Here is a 23,471-nt window from a genome sequence, read left to right on the forward strand (position 1 = left end):
AGAACGTAACGGCAAACGAAATACCTATTTCTTTACTACCACAAGGGCTAAACACAGAGGGACAAACCAAGGACAGAGAAACGGATTAAGTCGATTACATTGACACCAGTGCGTAACTGGTTCTTAATCTATCGATCCCGAAAGGATTGAAAGGCAAAGTTGACCTCGGCGGAATTTGAACTCAGAACGTAACGGCAGACGAAATACCGCAAAGCATTTCGCTCGGCGTGCTAACGTTTCTTTCAGCTCGCCACCCTACAACATAAACCATATTACTTCCACCAGAGTTGGAGCGGAGTTCTTGGAAAGGTCATAGGCAGAATCGCTTCCGTATTATCTCTTCCACGACATTACAGCTAGAACACCGACTTTCCAGACACTGTTGATCCGAGAGCTCTTTTAATCCGCACTAATTTACGAACAAAAACTTCACATCATCACAATCACTAGACTAGTTTACTGCTACTGTGCACAAACTAGTATTTCGCACCGCACAGTATCAGCAAACAGGTATAATATATACTAATATACGGATACCCGTATTTCTCTTAATTATTAAAGTAAATTCGATATTTGTTTGATTTAGAGCGTGTTGACCAAGGTGACCAATCCTGGTTCAGCAAAATTAGGAAAGGCCGTGGAACCAAAGATTCTGCTAAAATAATGTTGTATCTGTACTAAATCTGTGGTTATATGAAACCAACAGTTATACGTAACGTCTTTCATAAAATTAATTTCCAATATGAGAACAAATCTAAACTCGTATTTAGCCCTAGGAAACACCGTTTCCTGTTGCACTTGACACATTTCCTGTGTCCTTATGTTTTCAAAGTGGAGACAATCACCTCCACCCAGCAAAGCCAGCATCCAGAGACTAGTTTCAGAGTCATTACTCATCATCAGTCTGGAGTAGCATGGCTAGTTAGCGGTCGGTGCCTATCTGCCTTTGAAAACATATTTCAAGTGAAAGACATTCATTGATTTTTGAAAATAGAAATAATTTATTTCTAAATCTTTCACCAAATAGGCGGCGCCAAACAGTTGTGCCTAAAATATCTTATACCTCCATATTTGTAAGGAGAAAGTATCCTCTATAGGTCGACTGACGTGACCCTAGTATATGAACCGGTACGTATTTTATCGAATCTAGGGAGATTAGCAAGAAAATATGCTTTACAAAGGATTTCAACCCAGAACATTGAGGGTGGATGTTACTAAATAGTAAAATGTAAAAAGTTCACAATGTGCAATACGTTAGTTTGCAATGAGGAAGAGAAAACTTGTGATGTTTCGGGCAAGGCACACAATGATAATCTCTTTGCCAAACGCTATTGTTATCTTCCCCCTGGCAAGCCAATTTATTTCACCTTTAAACTGTATGTATTTACCAATTGCTGACAAATACCGTCACTAGTTTCCGCAGATCGTTCTGTTTCACTGTAATACTATAAGATATTTTACCCAGCCTCCTATCTTTTCTGCCAGCATACTTCTGTTTTAAAACGATTATTGATTCGTTAATAAAATAGAATAGCTATTATATTTCGTGTGTTTCTGTTTATCGTTTGTTATAAAGGTTAGGTTGTCGGTCAGATGAGGTACAAGGAGGATATCATTTGAGATAACAACCTAACTGTTCTTCCGTGATTCATCCTCCCAATGTAGAAATGTGTGTGTGTGTGTGCGCGAGCGTGCGTAGGTTAGGCACTCTTGTCGACTGAATTCTCTAACAACACGTTTTTACAATTACTTATTTGTATCGGCTTTCCGGAAAAAGCAGACTTGAGCATAACTTTGTTCTTTAAGCCACACCACGCAACTTTTCTATTCTATACACTTATTGTCTAATGAAGTCGCCAATTTTGTACACATCTATCTATCTATGGACCAATCTATCTATCTATCTATCTATCTATCTATCTATCTATCTATCTATCTATCTATCTATCTATCTATCTATCTATCTATCTATATCTATCTATCTATCTATCTATCTATCTATCTATCTATCTATCTATCTATCTATCTATCTATCTATCTATCTATACACGCATATTCAACGAGAAATTATCTGAAAGTTACTTATCGTTTAACGAAAATATGAAAGCTTTTGGCTCGAGTACATAAGGTATCATATATTCCAAATTATATGACCAGTACTTATTTAATCGACCCTGAAATTATAAACGACGAGGTCGACGTCGGTGGAGGTCGACGCAAAGGACCGTAACTAAAACGACAAGGCATTTTTGTCAAGCGATTCTGCCTAACTATTGCTTTCATGCTTGACTCTAATTCTGGCTTTAAATTTTGATAGAAAACCAGGAAGTTCGGGGGAAAGAGTGAATGAGTTTACTCGACGCAAGCACTCAAATCGTATTTTATTTTATCGACTCCGAAAGGATGAAAAGCAAAGTCTACTTCACCAGAATTTGAACTCAGAACGGGAAAATGGACGAAATGCCGCTAAGCATTTTGCCCAGCGTGCTAACGATTCTGCCAGCTTGCCACCTTAGGATTGACCCTAATATGGCTTTCAAATTTTGATACAAAGCCAGTAATTTCGTGGGAGTCGATTACATCAACACCCAGTACTCAACAGGTACTTGTTTTATCGATCCCGAAAGAATGAAAAGCAAAGTCGATTTCGACGGAATTTGAAATGAGAACGTAAAAACTGACGAAATGCTGCTAAGCACTTTGCCCAGCGTGCTAACGATTCTGCGGGCTCGCCACCTTAGGATTGACCCTAATATTGCAAATTCAAATTGGGAGGTGAGCCTTACTAGTTTTAAATATTGTTTATCATATTTTAGACTGGTGTCTATTGTTTATCGACAATAGACACCAGTTGGCTTTAAAGACAACGTAAATTCCTGCCTGCGTTATTTTTCGTTTGTAAAACAAAGATGTTAGTAGTTGATACTATTGGAGTTAACTTCCTTGCAGATGGTTTTTAGATTTTGAATATCCCCCGCCACTCCACCTTAGAACATATACAGTCTCAGTTCCATTGCACAATCAATTGACTTCTATTATAGCCCCCGGACTGAGCAATGCCTTGTGAAGGAATTTAGTTGACGGAAAGTGTGTGGAAATCTGTCGTGTATACACACACACACACACGTCCAACATAACACACGCATACACGCACGCACACACACATATATATGTATGTATATATGTGTGTGTTTGTGTTTACATCCCACTGTGTGTCAACTAGTGTTGTTTCGTTTACATCTCCGTAACTTAGCAGTTCGGTCAAAGAGACTGATAGAAAAATTCCCTAGTACTTAAAAATAAGTACTGAGTGCAATTAGCTCGATTTCATTTCATGGCGGCGATGCTCAAGCATGGCCGCAATCCATTAACTGAAACATAAAAGATGAAAGATAACATCTCAATTAATCGAAGTTTCCCCAACTTCAACACTCTCACGCATTTGAAACACTACAATAAACTACTACGCAGCTTAGACAGAGAATGTTAACTTGATCTTCAAGATAATATGTTTTCACTTTTCAAGGTCAACGCCGATCATCTCAAGTTTCAATACGACAGTATTTTTCTAATACTGCAAAACTTTTTTTCCACCCCACGATCGTATTTTAGCTGCTAGAGTTGTTGTTTCCATAGAATAAGTAATTTAAAAAAACAAAATGTTACTCTCTTCTTCTGGCTGCTAGCACCATGTGGAGGCAGGAACTTTGCCAGACAGATTGCAGATGTCTTAAAAATTTATTTACTATAGAATAAACGATGGTGTGCTTACGGCTCTGCTATGATGTATCTTTTTCTGTGTGGTTTATAATTTCACAGACAGCTTCAAATGTTCTTCATGTAAAAAAGAAAGAAAGAAAGAAAGAAAGAAAGAAAGAAAGAAAGAAAGAAAGAAAGAAAGAAAGGAGAATTAACCTCTGTATATTTACTTTATCAACTCTATCGACCTCTCTTTCAGCACTGATAGGCAGAACTGAAATATCACAAATGTATTTAACATTATCAGTTTCAGACAGGGAGGGAAATTTCAAATGAAGCTGTTTTCCCATTCGATATTTGCAGTATAAATAAATAAAACAAAAATTAAAAATAAACATTAATTAAAATAAATAACAATTACAGTTTAGATTTAAGTTACTTAAATGTTTTTGTTGTTGTTGTTGTTTTTTTTTGGCAGAAAAGGTAAAATGCCATTGCTGTATCTAGTTTTGCCTACGGTTTTAAGTTCAACTCTTTCTGGTGTTAACTTTGCCAGTCATCCCTGTGTAGTCGATAAAATATATTTCTTCACTACCCACAAGGGGCTAAACATAGAGGGGACAAACAAGGACAGACAAAGGGATTAAATCGATTACATCAACCCCAGTGCGAGACTGGTACTTTATTTATCGACCCCGAAAGGATGAAAGGCAAAGTCGACCTCGGCGGAATTTGAACTCGGAACATAACGACAGACGAAATACCGCTAAGTATTTCGCCCGGCGCGCTAACGTTTCTGCCAGCTCGCCCTGCCTCCCCGTTTGGCATCAATCTCCTAGGAGGGTGTCCCATGCTGGACAGGTCAAAGGATAAAGGCCAGACTGTGGTCCACCTCTTCCCAATGGGAAAAAAAGGGGGTGTTTCGTAGAAAAGATAAGTTATTGAAGCAATGATAATTCCAAACCAACAAGGCCTGAGAAAGAAGGCTTTCCCTCGGAACAGCAAAATTTTAAAGAACATTGAAGGAGAGCTGAAACCACAGGGATCCAACTGGAGAGAAGCAGAAGAGAAGATCAGTGGAGAAGAGTCGTTGATGGTCTGTGCTCCAGTGGGCGCAAAGGGTTTGAGGAAGGAAAGTTATAATCTGTGGGACCGACGTCAATGTTCGTTCTTTTACCGTTTATTCAGGGAGGGAAGGAACACACTTATAACGCCTTTTTTAAGGGTCTTTTAGTCTGGTGGAAGGAAGTTCTACTCTCACTGAAACACCGATTGCTTACGGCAGAGTGTACTTCGCTACAATCAACATCAATTGTAGATCGAAGGGGATCGTTTGAATGAAAATATATGGTTTAGGCACAGGAGTGAATTACTTTAGACGTCAGAATTACTTCAAGGTGGTATGTTTATGGATTGTTCTACTCCGATAGCCGTTCTTTCGTTTTTGCCTCATTGGAGACATTGTGTTTAACATTCCCTCTATTTACCCAGAGATTTAATTGCAAGTCACATAAAAATATTTGTGGGAGACTAGCGTCATGCCCAGGAGAAGGGGATGATCCCTCGGCCACTTAATCTTGCATAGGGCTGAGACGGTAGAAAGGATAAGGTACCAGGCTGCTTGAGAGTTCTAATCCATTCCAAGAGTTTAGTTTTGCCCTTAAAGCAATCAAGTTCAGATACGAAAAAAATAAAATGAAACTTATGTCGTTTATAACTTTTCTAAGGACATGAGTGACGTAAGGAAAATGAAATTGTATCAATCGAGAATCGAAACATCGCTACCAGGGACTGGAACCTCGTTGTTGGGTAACCATTGTCTGCAACTTACTTTATGCACTACATTATTCGTCTTATAATTTGAAGATTATAATACCATAACTATAGGTGCTTGCTCATTGCATGACTATCTTTACGACTATATACGAATGCGTTTCAGGTTTATCTATCAAACCTGAAACAGGTTTGGATGCATAGATCTACATACATGCATATCTGTCTATATGCATACATATATGTTTGCGTATATACACATATCTATGCACTCATATGTGCATATGTAAATTATATCTGGGTAAAAATAGTTCTATATAAACGTATCATACATAAACACGCAGACGCCTATATATACACACATCAAACACATAGCTATATATACACACATAAACATATATAAATAGATTCTTACATAATGCATGAGAAATCTCCAGCTCTCTCTCACACACAACAGACATGCTCATAATCGCACTGAGATATTCACACATTCTTGCACCAACTTACACACACAAATATATTTGTGTTGGCTATGAATTGACATTCACATTCTTGACTATTATATTACATATTCTTAGATTTTATTTATTCTCGGGTGGATGTAGGCACATGCTACATACACATCTAATTATGTAAACATCTGCGTTATATGTAACATAACGATAGAGGTAAACTTCCAGTTTGGCGAATCTACGAAGGCCGTTGTCGATTTTTTAGGTTGCTATTGAGCTGATGCAGGTATAACTGTATGGTAAAGAGGTTTGCTCCGCAACTGTGTGGTTCCGGGTTCAAATGCACTGCTTGGCCGTTCGGTCAAATATCTTCTTTTGTAACCTTTTTGTAGACAAATACTTTGTGGGTGAAAATTAGTAGAAAAAATAATGTTTTATATGTGTGTGTGTGTGCGTGCGCGCATACGTATATTCATGTATATTTCATATATATATATATATATATATATATATATCTATCTATCTATCTATCTATCTATCTATCTATCTATATATATATAGTAATATATATATATAACAAACAAAAAATGGAACAAGAACGTAACAGACGACAGCAAAACATCCGAACAGTTAGACGATAAAAAAAGCAAAGCAAAAAAAACAAAAGACGGGTCATTCGGAGCATTCTATCTTCAGTCGAATTCCTGATCGTTGCTGCAGTTTTGGCCGGTTTACGCTCGAGACTGCTAGTATATATATATATTATATATAATTATATATATATATATAATATATATATAATATATATATATGGATCAAAACCGTTTGTTCAAATTCGTTGGTACTCTTTGAGTTTCAAGCGTGATGCTAGTGGTTGGAAAACATAAGCAATCAAACAAAAATTTATTAGAAATAACAGAACACTTTTATGTAAAGTTGTGAAGATAATTTATGAACCCCCTGTATATGTTCATCATTTTGTGTTTAGAAACTGATAAAGTAAATCCGCAAATTCGGTTACTCTGGCGCATATTATGACCAATATTCCTCCGTTTTTTTCTCTGTATTAGATCCACGTACGTGGCCCTACCGGCTGCCTTCGGCTTCTTTTTCATCCGAGGGCTTTTTAACTCAATATTCTACACGCTATTATGTATAGCTGTATATACTGTAGAGTGTATATATATATATATATATATATATATATATATATAGGAGCACTCCGTCGTTTACGACGACGAGGGTCCCAGCTGATACGACCAACGGAACAGCTTGCTCGTGAAATTATCGTGCAAGTGGCTGAGCACTCCACAGACACGTGTACCCTTAACGTAATTCGCAAGGAGATTCAGCATGACACAGAGTGTGACAAGGCTAGCACTTTTGAAATACAGGAACTACTCATTTTTGCCAGCTGAATAGACTGGAGCAACGTGAAATAAAGTGTCTTGCTCAAGGACACAACGCGTCGCCGGGAATCGAACTCACAACCTTACGATCATGGGCAGAATACCCTAACCACTAGCCACGCGCCCTCACACACACACACACACACACACACACACATATACACATATATATATATTTGCTTACCCTCTCTCAAAATCTTCCTGATATCCACGTGTTTATCTACCTATCTTGGTATACGTACATACATGCATACATACACAGACAGTCAGATAGATAGATAGATAGATAGATAGATAGATAGATAGATAGATATTAAATATGTGGGGAAAAGTGTGGTTTCCGTACAACTGACGAGGTTTCTTTGTGTGGGGCATATCTCTGCTTCATGCTTTATTTATTTTTTTTTTGTTTGTTTTGCTTTGATGACGAAATCCATGTTAGTCCCGATTTGTCCGAAGTTGTCACCATAGATATCAGGTTCATTAATTTAAAATTTCACAGTTGTCACTCGCCTGTTTTTCTTTCATTAAAACTAGCCATGCAGAAAAATCACCGTTCTCATTACTAACGTTGCAATATTAATAAACTGAAATTTCTTGGTTTATTATGTCACAAATATGCAGGACCCATTTTACTATTGTAGAAAACGGTTTTATTCAATTCCCGAGGTTAGGAAGTTCGATAAAGTATAAACTTATTGTTGAAAAAGTTGTTGAATAAAGCAAGTTTTACTCCCGCCTCTTTTATATACTTTCGTTGGGTTTGTTTTTCTTTCTTAATAATTTTGGATAATTTTAATTTGAAGTCAAAAGTTCATCTTAATACAGGTTAGAGTCGAATAATAAACTCGATTCATCTTAAAATTATGACACATCAGTTTTAAAGAATTAACTTTTAAATGTTCTTGATAAACTCTGATAAGACGCTTCATGCTTTAACCCAGCCGATATGTTCGCATAGGGGTCCGTTGTTAAAAGGGAGAACGGGGGGTGGGGAGAAACGGAGGTAGAGTGAGAGAGAATCAGACAAGCGGACAAATGCAAACCTGGGAAGCATTTCTAGGTCAAAATATACATCGACATCACACACGTCCTTCTTGTCTTTAAACACAAGACTTACTGTGAAGATGCAAGACCACCGATTCGAAATGGTGTCAGGCGGTTTTTTTTTTTTTTGTTACTTATGTTCCGAAAAACTCTTCACTTTTTGGTCATATGTTCACAAACGCCTGTGTGAGGATGACTTGTTTTTGTATATGACATGTAAGCATCGTATATATGACGTATGAAATGTATGTGTCCGTTACGTATGGAAAATTGGGTGTGTTTGGGCAATGTTTACATACAAGATTATGTAAACTAATACAGTATTGAAAATACTGAAGCAGGTTCTGATGGACATTTTGATGATGCTGTAAACTTCAATATTGCATGAAATAGGGCGGCGAGCAGGCAGATTCGTTAGCACGCCGGGCGAAATGCGTAGCCGTATTTCGTCTGCCGTTACGTTCTGAGTTCAAATTCCGCCGAGGTCGACTTTGCCTTTCATCCTTTCTGGGGTCGATAAATTAAGGGCCAGTTACGCACTGGGATCGATGTAATCGACTTAATCCGTTTGTCTGTCCTTCTTTGTCCTCTCTGTGTTTAGCCCCTTGTGGGTAGTAAAGAAATAGGTATTTCGTCTGCCATTACGTTCTGAGTTCAAATTCCGCCGAGGTCGACTTTGCCTTTCATCCTTTTGGGGTCGATTAATTAAGTATCAGTTACGTACTGGGATCGATATAATCGACTTAATCCGTTTGTCTGTCCTTGTTTGTCCTCTCTGTGTTTAGCCCCTTGTGGGTAGTAAAGAAATAGGTATTTCGTCTGCCATTACGTACTGAGTTCAAATTCCGCCGAGGTCGACTTTGCCTTTCATCTTTTCGGGGTCGATTAATTAAGTATCAGTTACGCACTGGGGTCGATGTAATCGACTTAATCCCTTTGTCTGTCCTTGTTTGTCCCCTCTACGTTTAGACCCATGAAGTTAATAAAGAAAGAAAGAAATACTGCATGAATATCGGTCATGTGACAGACTAGAACGTTTCGAATAATGTGCAAAGCGAGAAATAAATCGAAATAATGTAGGCATGGCTAATCAGAGGCACAAGCATTGCTGTGTGGTTGGAAATCTCGCTTTGCAGCCATGTTGTTTCCAATTAAGTCCCATTGCACGGCACCTTAGACTGACCAATGCCGCGTGAAGAAATTTGGTAGACGGAAAGAGTTTCCGTCTGGCAAATTAAGAAGGCAATGGTCAGTCCAGGGGTAGAGTAAAAGGCATGTACCCAAGGATCTATGCAGTGAGACTGAACCCGAAACAACTTCGTTGCAAAGCGAGATTCTTAACCACGCAGCCAGGCCTGTATCTGTGAACTTTTATGTGTATATGTGTGTGTGTGGAGGCGCAATGGCCCAGTGGTTAAGGCAGCGGACACGCGGTCGTAGGATCGCGCGGTTTCGATTCCCAGACCGGGCGTTGTGGGTGTTTATTGAGCGAAAAACACCTAAAGCTCCACGAGGCTCCGGCAGGATGGTGGGATCCTGCTGTACTCTTTCACCCACAACTTTCTCTCACTCTCCTTCATGTTTACTGTTGTACCTGTATTTCAAAGGGCCGGCTTTGTCACTCTCTTGTGTCACGCTGAATATCCCCGGAGACTACGTAAGGGTACACGTGTCTGTGGAGTGCTCAGCCACTTACACGTTAATTTCACGAGCAGGCTGTTCCGTTGATTCGGATCAACCGGAACCCTCGTCGTCGTAACCGACGGAGTGCTTCCATATGTGTGTGTGTGACTGTGTGGTATGTGTATATGTGTGTGTGACTATGTGGTAAGTAGCTTCATTCACAACCATATGGTTCCGGGTTCAGTCGCACTGCGTGGTACCTTGGGCAAGCCTTGTGAGTGGATTTGGTAAATGGAAAGTGAAAGAAGCCCGTCGTATACATATGTGTGTGTGTGTGTGTGTCTGTGTATGTCTCCCAATATCGCTAGACAACCGATGCTGGTGTGTTTACGCCCCCGTAACCTAGCTGCTCGGCAAACGAAGCCGTTAGATTATAAGTACTAGGTTACAAAGAATAAGTCCTGGGGTCGATTTGCTAGACTAAAGGTGGTGCTCCAGCATGGCCGCATGGCTGAAACAAACAAATAAAAGAATAAAAGAATATACATACATATATATATATATATATATATATATATATATATATATATATTATATATATATAATATATATATATATAATAATAGAAAGAAGAATAACTCCATGTACAGAACAAACAAATTAGCGCCCTAATTGATAGAGCAACATGAAATATAAAGATTAATAAAAAGAGAACAAATATCAGGAGTAGGAATTCATTTTGTCAGTATATTTCTTAACATCGAAATACTTTATAGAAATATATGTAAACGGCTTCAATTAAGTCGTTAGTTTGTACCATCGACAACAAGTTCTAATAACGAATGTCTTTGCGCTCTGAGTTCAAATTCCGCCGAGGTCGACTTTACCTTTCATCCTTTCGGGGTCGATAAATTTAGTACCAGTTGCGCACTGTAGTCAATCTAATCGACTACCTCACCCCACCGCAAAAAAAAAAAGAAAAAAATTTCGGGCCTTGTGCCTAGAGTAGAAAAGTGCATATGTATGTATGTATGTATGTATGTATGTATGTATGTATGTATGTATGTATGTATGTATATAGCGGACTTTCATACAATTCCCGTCTTCCAAATTCTACCCTAGGCTATAGCAGAAGATGATACATGGATGCATGCTTAAAAATGCTGCACAGTGAAATTGAAACCGGAAATGACATGGTTCCGTTGCGAACTTCTTGAAAGAGTTAAACCGAAATCTCTCGATTTTTTCCTTTTTAATTACAGCAATTAACTCTAACCTAACCAAACCCAACCCAACCCAACCCAAAACTCTGCTAACTATTAACACCTGAACATTCAACTTGCTTGAAATACCATTTACTCCATCCAGTCATGTAGTCACACCTGACGAGTAAATAAACAAAAACCACATTTCCCCACCGAATAAAATCTATGTTTTTTAAATGATCGCATTGGAAAATGGCGTAGCTTCTACAATCACTACAACTTCGGTTCAGTAAGATACATTTATTAGCCTGTTTATCGGATATAAAAGTAAAGTAACAGAAATTTACTCAGTTGGGAATAATAGAGCGTAGTAAGTAGGTTAGATAAAACGTGCGGGGAAAGGAGAAGGGAGAGAGAGGAGAATGTCTGTGTGTGTGGATGGTAAGTAGAGAGGTTTTTTTTATGGTATTAATGAGAAAATGGAGAACGTCTATGTATACGTAAATGAAAGGCAGTGAGGAGATGGGGAAGAAGGCGTGTGTGCATAATTCTCTCTCTCTCTGAGTGTGTGTGTGTGTGTTCTCTGTAAAAAGAAAACACCCATGGAAATATATTCATTAGAAAATAAAAGAATATAAAGTAAAAGGAAAGATAACTAAGGAGACAGACTGTAGCTGGAGTTTATATTTATATACAGACACGATGGACTCTCCCGTCGAACGACCTGCACAAATGATTCTTTATAAGGATCAAATGTCTGTGCTGCACAGTCTTTTCTACTCTATGCACAAGGCCCGAAAATTTTGGGGGAGGGTGTTAGTCGATTAAATTGACCCCAGTACGTATCAGGTACTTAATTTTTCGACCCCGAAAGGATGAAAGGCAAAGTCGACCTCGTCGGAATTTGAACTCAGAACGTAACGGCAAACGAAATACCTATTTCTTTACTACCCACAAGGGGCTAAACACAGAGGGGACAAACAAGGACAGAGAAACGGATTAAGTCGATTACATCGACCCCAGTGCGTAACTGGTTCTTAATCTATCGATCCCGAAACGATGAAAGGCAAAGCTGACCTCGGCTGAATTTGAAATCAGAACGTAGCGGCAGACCAAATACGGCTACGCATTTCACCCGGCGTGCTAACGATTCTGCCAGCTCTTTCCGTGCCGCACATTAGCTCACTATCTCCAGCAAAGTGACGTTGACTAAGCAGGTGCACAGGTGTGCCACGCATCAGGTGTCGAAGAGATCGCAGAGCAACGGGAGATGAAGCTTTTGGCTGAAGAACACAACGCACCACCCAGTCTGCGAATTGAAACCACGATCTTGCAATAGTGAGTGGCAACACTCTAACCATTAACCCATACGCCCTCACGCACGCACACACACACACACACATACACACACACATACACACACATACTCACACACACACATACATACACACGCACACACGCACACACATACACACACACACACACACACAAGTACCCATATTTATACACAAGCACCCTCAGATACCACACACACACACAGAAACACAGGTATGAGATGGAACTAGTGAGAGATAATAATAATATTGGCGCCAGGCCATAAATATAGAAACGGGGGAATGATATCGCTGATTGAAGCAGTTCTCAGGCAGGGAAGTAGGAGTATCGGTAGAGCGCCAGACGGAATTCTGCACTGTATTTGGTTCTGACTTAATGCGCTTTGAGTTCAAATCTCGCCGACGTCAACTTTGCCTCTCATCCGTTCTTCGAAATCGATAAAGAGGTACGAATCCAAACGCTGTGGATTGATGGAACTGTAAAAATGTCAAACAAAGTGCCTTGTAGTATTTGTTCCGGTTCTTTACGTTCAGACCCATTTGGGTGGTATTCTTAATCCGTCCCGTCGTCCGATCTAACATGAACCACTTGACACCTGAACGTCCTTTAGCAGCGTACAATCTTGGGGACATCTTCCTTCCTGCCCTCCCTCTTTCCTTCCTTCCTTCCTTCATCTCTCCTTCCCTCCCTTCCTTCCAATATAATCTTAAAGGTTCTCTAACAGGTCATGGCCACTAATTTCCAACCCAATATGAGACGTTTTGGCTCTGCCTATCTGGCGTCGCTGATTCGGCTCTGGCTTATTCGAAATCAGGCGTTTTAATATTTTCTCCCGTTTTCCCTCTTTCTCTCTATCTGTCTCTCTCTATCTGTCTCTCTCTTTCTCACTTCCTCTTTCTTTTTGTTTATATATGTAAACACATTTTCTTATGGCTATCAGGAGAGGAAAAGTGTTTGTGTCAATCGTGTTCAATTAATAAATTGCAACACTTCTCTCTCCCCCATCTCTTTTTCTATCTGTCTATACATTTGACCCTAATACTTTATTTTATCGATCCTGGAAGGATGAAAGGTAAAGTCGACCTCGGTGGAATTTGAACTGAGAACGTAACGGCGGACAAAATCCCGCTAAGCATTTTCTCCGGCGTGCTAACTCCTTCTGCCTGCTCGCCACCTTAGACACTAGGCAAGAAATGGAAATAAAATGAAAGAAGAAAAGCTAATAATAATAATAATAATAATAATAATATAATAATAATAATAATAATAATAAGTGTTATCATGTACATTGTTTTGTCTTGGTATAAAAGATGGGCTACAGCAAATATTCTGCTCAATACCACAGATTTGCTTGTCAGTTGTTTGACCGTAACCAGTTGAGCATGTCCCTTAGTGGCTGACGATATGTGCATCTCTGATCACGAGCAGAAGTAGTGGGGGAGCATCATAGCCATGTGTTGAGAGGGATTCTTTGAGGTTTGAATAATTCACCTCTGGAAACATGGGTGATTCTTTCAACATCCTTAAACAACCCTTATTCAGGGACCTTTTGAGCGGGATGGGCTACTCAACCTGAAGAAAATTCTAACTGGGCCCCACCTGCAAGGTCATGTGCTGTTTATCTTGATATGAGATCACCATGTCGCACACATATGGTTGTGATGCATGTGCCTGGTGTACCCTTATCAGACGGGTAGTCATGATGGGCATATTGGGCTTCGTATATTTTACCCCAGTATCACTTTGATGGCATGAACTGCTCTCTCACTCAATAATAATAATAATAATAATATACCAGTTTTAGGAATGAGTCTATGAATTCAAATCATTCATAGACGCCAGTTAGAAGATCCTTGAATGGTGTGAAATAACTGAGGATCATGTCTTTTTTCTGATAATTCCCTGAGCTTGTTGTTAGCGGAGATTGAACTGTGCTTGTGTGTACAATTCAGAGCGAGCCTGTCAATCCACCGACCTCTTACAACGGTAGCAGCAGCAGTAGCAGCAGCAGCAGCAGCAGCAGCAGCAGCAGCGCAGTAGTAGCAGTGGTGGTGGTGGTAGTAGTAGTAGTAGTAGTAGTAGTAGTAAGGAGAGTAAGATCATGGCGTTCCATCTTGATAATGATGAGTAAGACGAGGATGGTAGAGGTGATGACGACGACGACGACGATGATGGTGATGATGATGATGATGATGATGATGATGATGATGATGATGATGGTGATGATGATGGTGACGGTGACTCTGGCGGCGATGGCGGCAGCTGCTGCAGTGGTTGAATGTGGTGGTGGTGGTGATGGTGATGATAACGATGATAAAAATGACGATGATGTTAACGGCAATGGTAGTAGTGGTGTTATTATTGTTGTTGTTGTAGGTGTTGTTGGTGATGATGATGATGATGATGATGATGATGATAAGAATGAGGACGTCGAGAATGATGAAACAGACTAAAGCAACCGCAATTGTAAAGCGAGTAAAGAATCTGCTCTTAACATGCTTTGCTGAATATTTACCGGAAAATTGGCAAAAAAAAAAAAAAAAAAATACTGATTTACCAAAAATAGAATATTCTGACTGAAATTTAGGTTAAATCATTTTCACAAATAAACCCTTAGCTTTAAAGAGATTTCCTGAGAGTTCTAGAAGCTTCAATTCTTGCCTGAATCATTTGGAAATAGTGAACAAATTAGCCAAGTGTGTTTCATTCTACTGTTGTTGCAATTATTGTTGTCGTTGATATTGTAATGGTTGTTCTTGTGTACAAGAACGAGAATGCTTACGGTCAAAGATATTTTAGCTGTGACTGCATCTCCCAATAAGAGGTGCTTAGTCCAGTATTGCCGAGGAATTATGTTAATGACCTGAACTACGAAGTGCGGCGAAAAATCTGACATCTCAAAAATTAAACGAAAAGTGAATATGACATATTCTTGCATGCTCTGAGCCCTCGCCTTTTCTTTTTAAAGATGGTGATACGAGGATGTGTTGGCTCCTATTTCAAGCAAGTTGTACGTTCGTGTTCAACTTCCATCCACCCCTATCATGTTATTGCTCATTATATTCAAACTCAGATCAATACCACTTGAGCAACTGTTCCAACCAATGATGTTCCAACCGCGACTATTCTGCCTTTCTATGGTGTGCCTAGGACTATATTACTCAATAATTTCTCTCTCTCCCTCTCTCTCTCTCTCAGACGACAGTGTCAATGTTCAGATTCTTCATGTTAATTCCAGATCAATCATGAAAAAACAGCTTCATAATCAAAAATATTCCAAGTCTCGATTCTGTTTTCTTTTTCTCCAATAAGTCCCCCCACCCCATGAGGTCCAGTCCTTGATGTGATGTGATGGCTCATATGTTTCAATGACCCTGAGAGCTTTTGTTGTTAGTGCCAGATCAATCATGAAACTTGGGGAGCGCAAGTTCCTAGTAGGGTTTCCCGTGCTGGACAGGTCAAAGGAGAGGGGTCAAAATAACATGGACCACTACTTACCAGGATTTCAAAATAATAATGGGTTTCGGTTGGGCCAACATGAAGGATCTGAACATTGACACTGTCATCTGAGAGAGAGAGAGAGAGAGAGAGAGAGAGAGGGGGGGAGAGAGAGAGAAATTATTGAGTAGTAATATAGTCCTAGGCACACCATTGGTCACACAGTTGTTCAATTGGTATTGATCTGGGTTTGAATAATATAATGCTGGTTTTATTTGTATTTATGTCGTCTTAATTTATGCAACGTATAGTAATATATTTAAAATAAAATTGTATTTGTACTCCATTGATTTATCCAGCATATAAGTGAAAACAAAAAAAGCACAAAAGGCAGTAACAGAAGCATCGATGACATTTAAAAACCAAAACCTGGGAGCGGGAGGCCTTCTCTCATATATTCTTTCCAACTCTAGGCACAAAGCCTGAAATGATTTTTAAGGGAGGGATCCAGTCGATTAGATCGAGCCCAGTACGCAACTGGTACTTAATTTATTGATCCCGAAAAGATGAAAAGCAAAGTCGACCACGGCGGAATTTGAACTCAGAATGTAAAGATAGACATAATACTTATTTCTTTACTACCCACAAGGGGCTAAACATAGAGAGGACAAACAAGGACAGATAAACGGATTAAGTCGATTATATTGACCCCAGTGCGTAACTGGTACTTAATTTATCGACTCCGAAAGGATGAAATGCAAAGTCGACTGCGGCAGAATTCGAACTCAGAACGTAACGGCAGACGTAATACATACTTTTTATTACCCACAAGGGGCTAAACACAGAGAGGATAAACAAGGACAGACAAACGGATTAAGTCGATTATATCGACCCCAGTGCGTAACTGGTACTTAATTTATCGACTCCGAAAGGATGAAAGGCAAAGTCGACTGCGGCAGAATTCGAACTCAGAACGTAACGGCAGACGTAATACAGCTAAGCATTTCACCCGGCGTGCTAATGTTTCTGCCAGCTCGCCGCCTTGAGATAATTTAATAATTGAATAATAAATATATCTGCAGCGCAGAGGATAGCGCGCTGGACTTTCAACCCAGAGATCATAGGTTCGAATCCTACCAGCGATGCGGATATACTATTTCTGTGTTCATCTAATTCTTTAACTATTTTTGGTCATGCTGCAACACTACTGCACTGCTATACTTTTGCAATGTTCGTCGTATAAATTGAGATCTTTCGAGATTCAAATTACCGCAACCGCACCACCGACCTGTTTGCTATTTTACCATCAACTCTTTGACTGTTTGTTGGTGTTGCTATTGTTGTTGCTGTTGTTTTATAGCTTTAGAAATTGTTTTCTTTTGGTATATTGGATTGGTTTACTGTGTTGGTTTTGTTACAATTGACTGGAATCGGTTAACTTTCTATCTAAACTGCTGAACAACCTGTTGCTGATTGCTTAAGGAAATTCTAGAATCGTAGGAATCGGTCTACCTTTTTTTTCTCTTAATTGGTGAACAATCTGTTGCTTATTGTTGCTTATGATTACAATTGAAGAATTCGTTTATATTCTGTCATAAATGGTAAACTAATGATGATGGTGATCATCGTCGTCGTCGTTGTTGTCGTTGTCATCATCATCACAGTGGGGATAGTAATGATGACGCTAATGGTGATGGTAGTGTTGGTGGTGAGGACGATGACGGAGGGAGAGGAGGAGGAGGAGGAGGAGGTGGATGAGTAGGAAGAGGATAATTGCTTGTAACACAGGCACGGGATTACCCACACTTTATTTTATATTGACATTGTGACGGTTGGGAAGATTGAAAGCAAATTTCGTCCTTGATCGGATTGAGCTCAGGTCGTAAAGTATCATGAGAAATATCAATGGTTTGGTCGACACTCCAGTAATCTTTGTTCATCCAAATATTAAACAACAGTTGCAACAGCAGTAGCAACAGCAGCAGTAGCAGTAGTAGTAATAGTAGTAGTAGTAGCAGCAGCAGCAGCAGCAGAAGTTTTTGACTTGAGGGTATAAAACCTAAGATATCTATGAATGACCATACTTAGTTATATGATATTTACGCCGCATTAATTTATCCAACATGTAGTTATCTTTATTACAATTGAGAAAACTGCTTATCAAATAGTTGGCATTATGTAACGTTTACTAAAAGAGTGCAATTATTAAAGGCTAGACTGTCTGGAATTTTTTCTATAAATTCTAGTTAAAATATATATATATATATATATATTTTTTTTTTATCAAAATGCTGTTTTGTAACTTCTTTATAATTGAATATTTCAAGTACACACTTGAATCAAAAATGTTATTCAATGCGTATTTCAGTTTACTGAAGAGAAGCGCTTTTCAACGTCTGTTTATACTTCTGGAAATATATGGTTGCTCAAATATTTACAATGCTACTTTTAACAAATTATGAATCTAAGCCAGCGTCAACCAATTATGCTGATTCCAGAATTCTTTCATATTAGTAGAGTGTTGTTGGAGAAATAGAAAACTGAATAAAAAAACTAGCTTTGATTTATTTACGTTAGTTGGACGTAACTACAGAAGTGTACACCTCTACCCGCCAATTTTTTCTCCTTATAACTTTCAGGAAAATGGCTGGTTTTGAATGAAATTTTATATTTCTTTCAAAACTATTTAGATGGTACAAATTACAGTTACACCGGAATTTAAGTAAAGAAAAAAAATGTAGAGGCGGACACTTCACGCATTTCGACTTTGTTCTCATGTGTTTTGATGATTTTATTACAATTATGTTGGGAAAAATACTTTTGAGGATTCTTCTACCCTTTACCGAAAGTTTTCCGAAAGAAATCTTTCTCCAAAGCGGAGTACAATGCTAGCGCTAGTTATTGAATGCACATTTCTTTCGTTATTTTATCGCAGTTAAGGCAGCGAGCTGGCAGAATCGTTGGCAAATCGGTCAAAATGCTTACTGACATTTCGTCCGTCCTTACGTTCTGAGTTCAAATCCCGCTGAGGTCAATTTTGCCTTTCATCATTTCGTGGTCGATAAATTAAGTACCAGTGAAACACTGGGGTTGATCTAATCGTACTAGTCCCCTCCCGCAAAATTTCTGGTCTTGTGCCTTCAGTAGAAAGGATTATTTTATCGTAGTTTCAATCTCTCTCTTTTAAAGAAACTTAAAGTTTGTCCGTCCTCTACGCTAGAAATAGCAGGGACCACATGAGTCTCAAAACAATTTTTTTTCAATATACCATAATTAAATAAGTCGTAATGCATGAAACAGCCGCTCCATTTTTCCCTATTAAATTCCTATATAATCGTAATCTAAAAGCTATTTGTAGAAAATGTCATTAAAAATTCTCATTTTTCTGAAAGCTATGAGGAAACAAATTTGGTGGGGCACATTTCTGTATATATGCCCTAAACTTATTGAGCGAGTGAATACTATTAAATGAATAAAGAATTCAAAGAAGAATTAGATGTAAAATAGTAGAAAAATAGCACAAATTGGGAATCTAATTTGCAAATATTACTCAACTAGCACTATGACCCGGCAACGCCGGGTCATAATGCTAGTACATGCATATACAGATGCGTGCATGCACACATACACGCGAGTACTGTCCAAATCTCCGACCAACCACATACAGCTAGCAAGCTTTCAATTGGCGTATCAAGTTTCGGGCAATTTGATTGGGTTTTGGATAGAAAATTCACAAAAAAGTCACTTCTATTGACTTTTTAATGGCTCTGCGGGGTGACTGGGGAAATATAAAGATGTGCACGACCACTCTTGGACGGTTTTGAATGACCATAGAAAGTGCGAGCCCTTTAACTGAAAAATTGTGGATTTGTATAAAGGACACACACACACACAGACAGACATTTTGCCGTTTATATATATAGTGATAACAAGGAGAAAACCGCCCGGAGGGCAGTTTCTCTGCTAGTATTTTTTATCTTTTATCTTTCGCCTGTTTCAGTCACCAGACTGCGGCCATGCTGGAGCACCGCCTTAATATAATCAATGTAGATTTTATTTGTATTTATACAGTCTTAATTTATGCAACATGTAGTAATATATTTAAAATAGATTGTATTTGTATTCGTGCTACGTTAATTTATTCAACATGTATATTTAAAGTAGATTGTATTTTTTAAAGTACATTTTTCAAAATATTTTCTGTCTGTTTTTAGGTTGTTCCTAACAGTCCAGCCCAAGGAAGACTGCACGGTGGGGATGCGATCTTAGCTATTGGCAGCACAAATACGCAGAACCTCACTCACATGCAAGCTCACCAATTAATTAGTAATGCAGGCAATATGCTCCAGTTGACACTCATTAAGTAAGTAAAGAACGTTTAAGTTTATCTATATATATAGAAATTAATAGTGGTTAGCGTATTTGACTCAGGTTCGCACGGTCATGGTTTCGATCCCCTGAGTGGATACCGTATTGAGCAAAGCACTTTATTCCTCGTTCCTCCAGCTCAGTCAGCAGAAAATTAGTACCATTAACAGCTGGGTGGTGGTGGTGGTGGTGGTGGTGCTGCTGCTGCTGCTGGTGGTGGTGGTGGCGGCGGATGGGCGTGGAGAATAAAGCCTGCAACGATCTGGAAACTCATTGGTATATCAGTCGATTAAACGCTTTGGAAACTGGAACAAGCTCCGTTTTAATGTGCTTTTCTAGATTCTTGGCAAATTCTAAAATATCCCTCCATGCAACCAATGCGAGAGTCTCTGCAGGCCAATGCAAGGAAGATCAAAGCCAAGAAAATTATTTGCACTTTCAGGCAAAAATGTATTCCAGACATCCTTTCATGCCGCTGGATGTAACGAATGAGTGTTTTCAATTGCGTGCTTCGTATTGAAATTCTTCCAAAATTCTTGAAGTAAAATAGAACCCTTCTCCATTTGTAGTATCAATTGCGAAAATTCTTTTATTGAAAATCCTTTCTACTATCGGCACAATGCCTGAAATTATGGGAGAGATGGCTGTCGGGGTAGCCTAGTATATTACATCGACCCCAGCGCTTGAGTGGTTCTTGTTTACTCAACCTCGAAAGGATGAAAATCAGAGTCGACCTCGACAGTATTTGAAAACAAAACTTAAAGCCGGAAGATACGCCGCAAAGCATTTCGTCCAGAGTAATAACTATCTCGCCTGCTCGGCACCTTGAGCTCTTATAATAAAAGTAGCAGTGAAAGAAGAAAAAAGTATCGAATTTGATGCGAAGAAAACAACTTTTAATTTAGTGACTTTAAATGCTTTGGTGAGTTTCTAGAACTCATGGGCAAACTGCGGCCCGCGAGACGTTCTGAATGGTATGCTTGACGAAAAAGTACCATGAATTTTTTCTTTTTTTTTTGTGGGGTATTGCGGACCGTCTGATGATTCATGTCTCATGTGACTCACATCTCGAAAAAGCTTGCCCACGAAAGACCTTTGAGAGCAAAAAAACTACTGAGCAAAAATAAGCCATCAAAAATAAGCCATGGAGCGCAGGAGTGGCTGTATGATAAATAGCTTGCTAACCAACCACATGGTTCCAGGTTCAGTCCCACTGCGTGGCACCTTGGGCAAGTGTCTTCTGCTATAGCCTCGGGCCGACCAATGCCTTGTGAGTGGATTTGGTAGACGGAAACTGAAAGAAGCCCGTCGTATATATATATATATATATATTTGTGTGTGTGTGTGTTTGTGTGTCTGTGTTTGTCCCCCTAGCATTGCTTGACAACCGATGCTGGTTTGTTTACATCCCCGTCACTTAGCGGTTCGGCAAAAGAGACCGATAGAATAAGTACTGGGCTTACAAAGAATAAGTCCCGGGGTCGATTTGCTCGACTAAAGGCGGTGCTCCAGCATGGCCACAGTCAAATGACTGAAACAAGTAAAAGAGTAAAAGAGTAAAAGAGTAAACGACCTTAAAACACTGATCAGCTGACCCATTCTTTCTCATCTAAACGCTAACTGACCGGAAGAATTTCTTTATTGCTGTCTTTTAAAGCCCTACAATTTTGATACACAAATAATTGTTCTAATTTAAAATCTCCTTCTGTATTATCTATTACTAAAATTATATTACAGTTTGTTGGTATTTCGTAACTAGACTTCAATATGTCATGCATTGTCAAAGAAAGTTCTTACTTTACGAACATCTTAAAGTATTAAATAATTAATTCTAAATACACTAAAAAGGTCAGAATAAGCTAGTTTGTTTTCATGTTGGTGGCTATGGGGCGAATGCAGTGACATTAGTTTGACAGCTGACCTCTACAATTGTTATATAATATGACTGTTAATCAAGAGTAAGAAGTGGACCTTTCTTTCGCTCAGCTTACTGAATTTTAAATCTCACTAATTTTAAAACTGCACTTAAGGAGAAATACAAAACAAATACAAATGTATATTTTATGTATGTATATATATATATATATATATAATATATATATATATATATATATATATATATATATATCACGTTGAAAGCTCTGGTTCTCATACGATCTCCGAAGTTAAGCAACGTCGAGCCCAGTGAGTACATAGATTGGTAACCGCTTAGGAAATCTAGGTGTTGTAAGCGTCTCATTCCTAATGTATGTATGTATGTATGTATGTATGTATGTATGTATGTTGTATGTATGTATGTGTATTAGAAGGTTTGGAGATGATGTATAGGTATTATATATGAGAAGAAATAAGGTACTCAGAAATCTGGATGGTTTTGTATTTACAGATATTTATTAATATGTCACATGTTTTTATAAATCTATTGAAGACTCCACTAGAGTGGACGCAAGCGCAAATATATGATTTATAAAAACGTGAAATATTAATAAATATCTGTAAATACAAAGCCATCCAGATTTCTGAGTACCTTATTTCTTCTAATATATCAATAATACTATATTTGTTCCACGTCCTCGCGTTGTTGTGTTTTTTTGTGCTTTCTTGTTTGGATTAACTATATATATATGTGTGTGTGTATGTATGTATGTATGTATGTATGTATGTATGTATGTACGTATAGTAACAGACACAGTGACTGATAGACTCGTAAACGTATGGAAAGAGAAACGGTTATGTTTAATAGACCATAGATACAAGCGCGTGTGCCTGTTATCTGAACAAAAGGTTACAAAGATTCCACATTAACAAACGTTTCTGTGTCAGAACATTGGGTTAACAGGTACTTTATATTAAGAGTACATATTCTTTCTTTTTCTACAACAAAAAAAGTTCTTTTATCCAATGTACTTATTCCGTATATTTCTTCAGAATGTGTTAAACGGTAAAAATAAAAATAAACTAAGTTATGCAACGCTTAATACATTGAGATTACTTTCACTTTCAGCGCGAGATTCCACACATTTTGCGGACATAAATGAAATATCGTTTCCATTGTTAAAGCTTGACTTCTTGTTGAACGGCGGCCAACTCCCCTTCAAACATCGCACTCGCTTGTATCATAG

The 23,471-nt window shown here is 38.6% G+C and overlaps 1 protein-coding gene across 1 annotated transcript in view; it reads left to right on the plus strand.

Annotated features, from left to right (window-relative positions):
* The window catches only part of LOC115220488 (PDZ and LIM domain protein 1), a 71,949-nt gene that overhangs the window by 45,374 nt on the left and 3,104 nt on the right, over positions 1-23,471 (plus strand). The window contains exon 2 of the mRNA XM_029790619.2: positions 20,196-20,344. Within this exon, the coding sequence (XP_029646479.1) occupies positions 20,196-20,344 (149 nt within the window). The remainder of the gene's footprint in view (positions 1-20,195; positions 20,345-23,471) is intronic.

Source organism: Octopus sinensis, linkage group LG16, assembly GCF_006345805.1.
Source record: "Octopus sinensis linkage group LG16, ASM634580v1, whole genome shotgun sequence".
Classification (NCBI taxonomy): domain Eukaryota; kingdom Metazoa; phylum Mollusca; class Cephalopoda; order Octopoda; family Octopodidae; genus Octopus; species Octopus sinensis.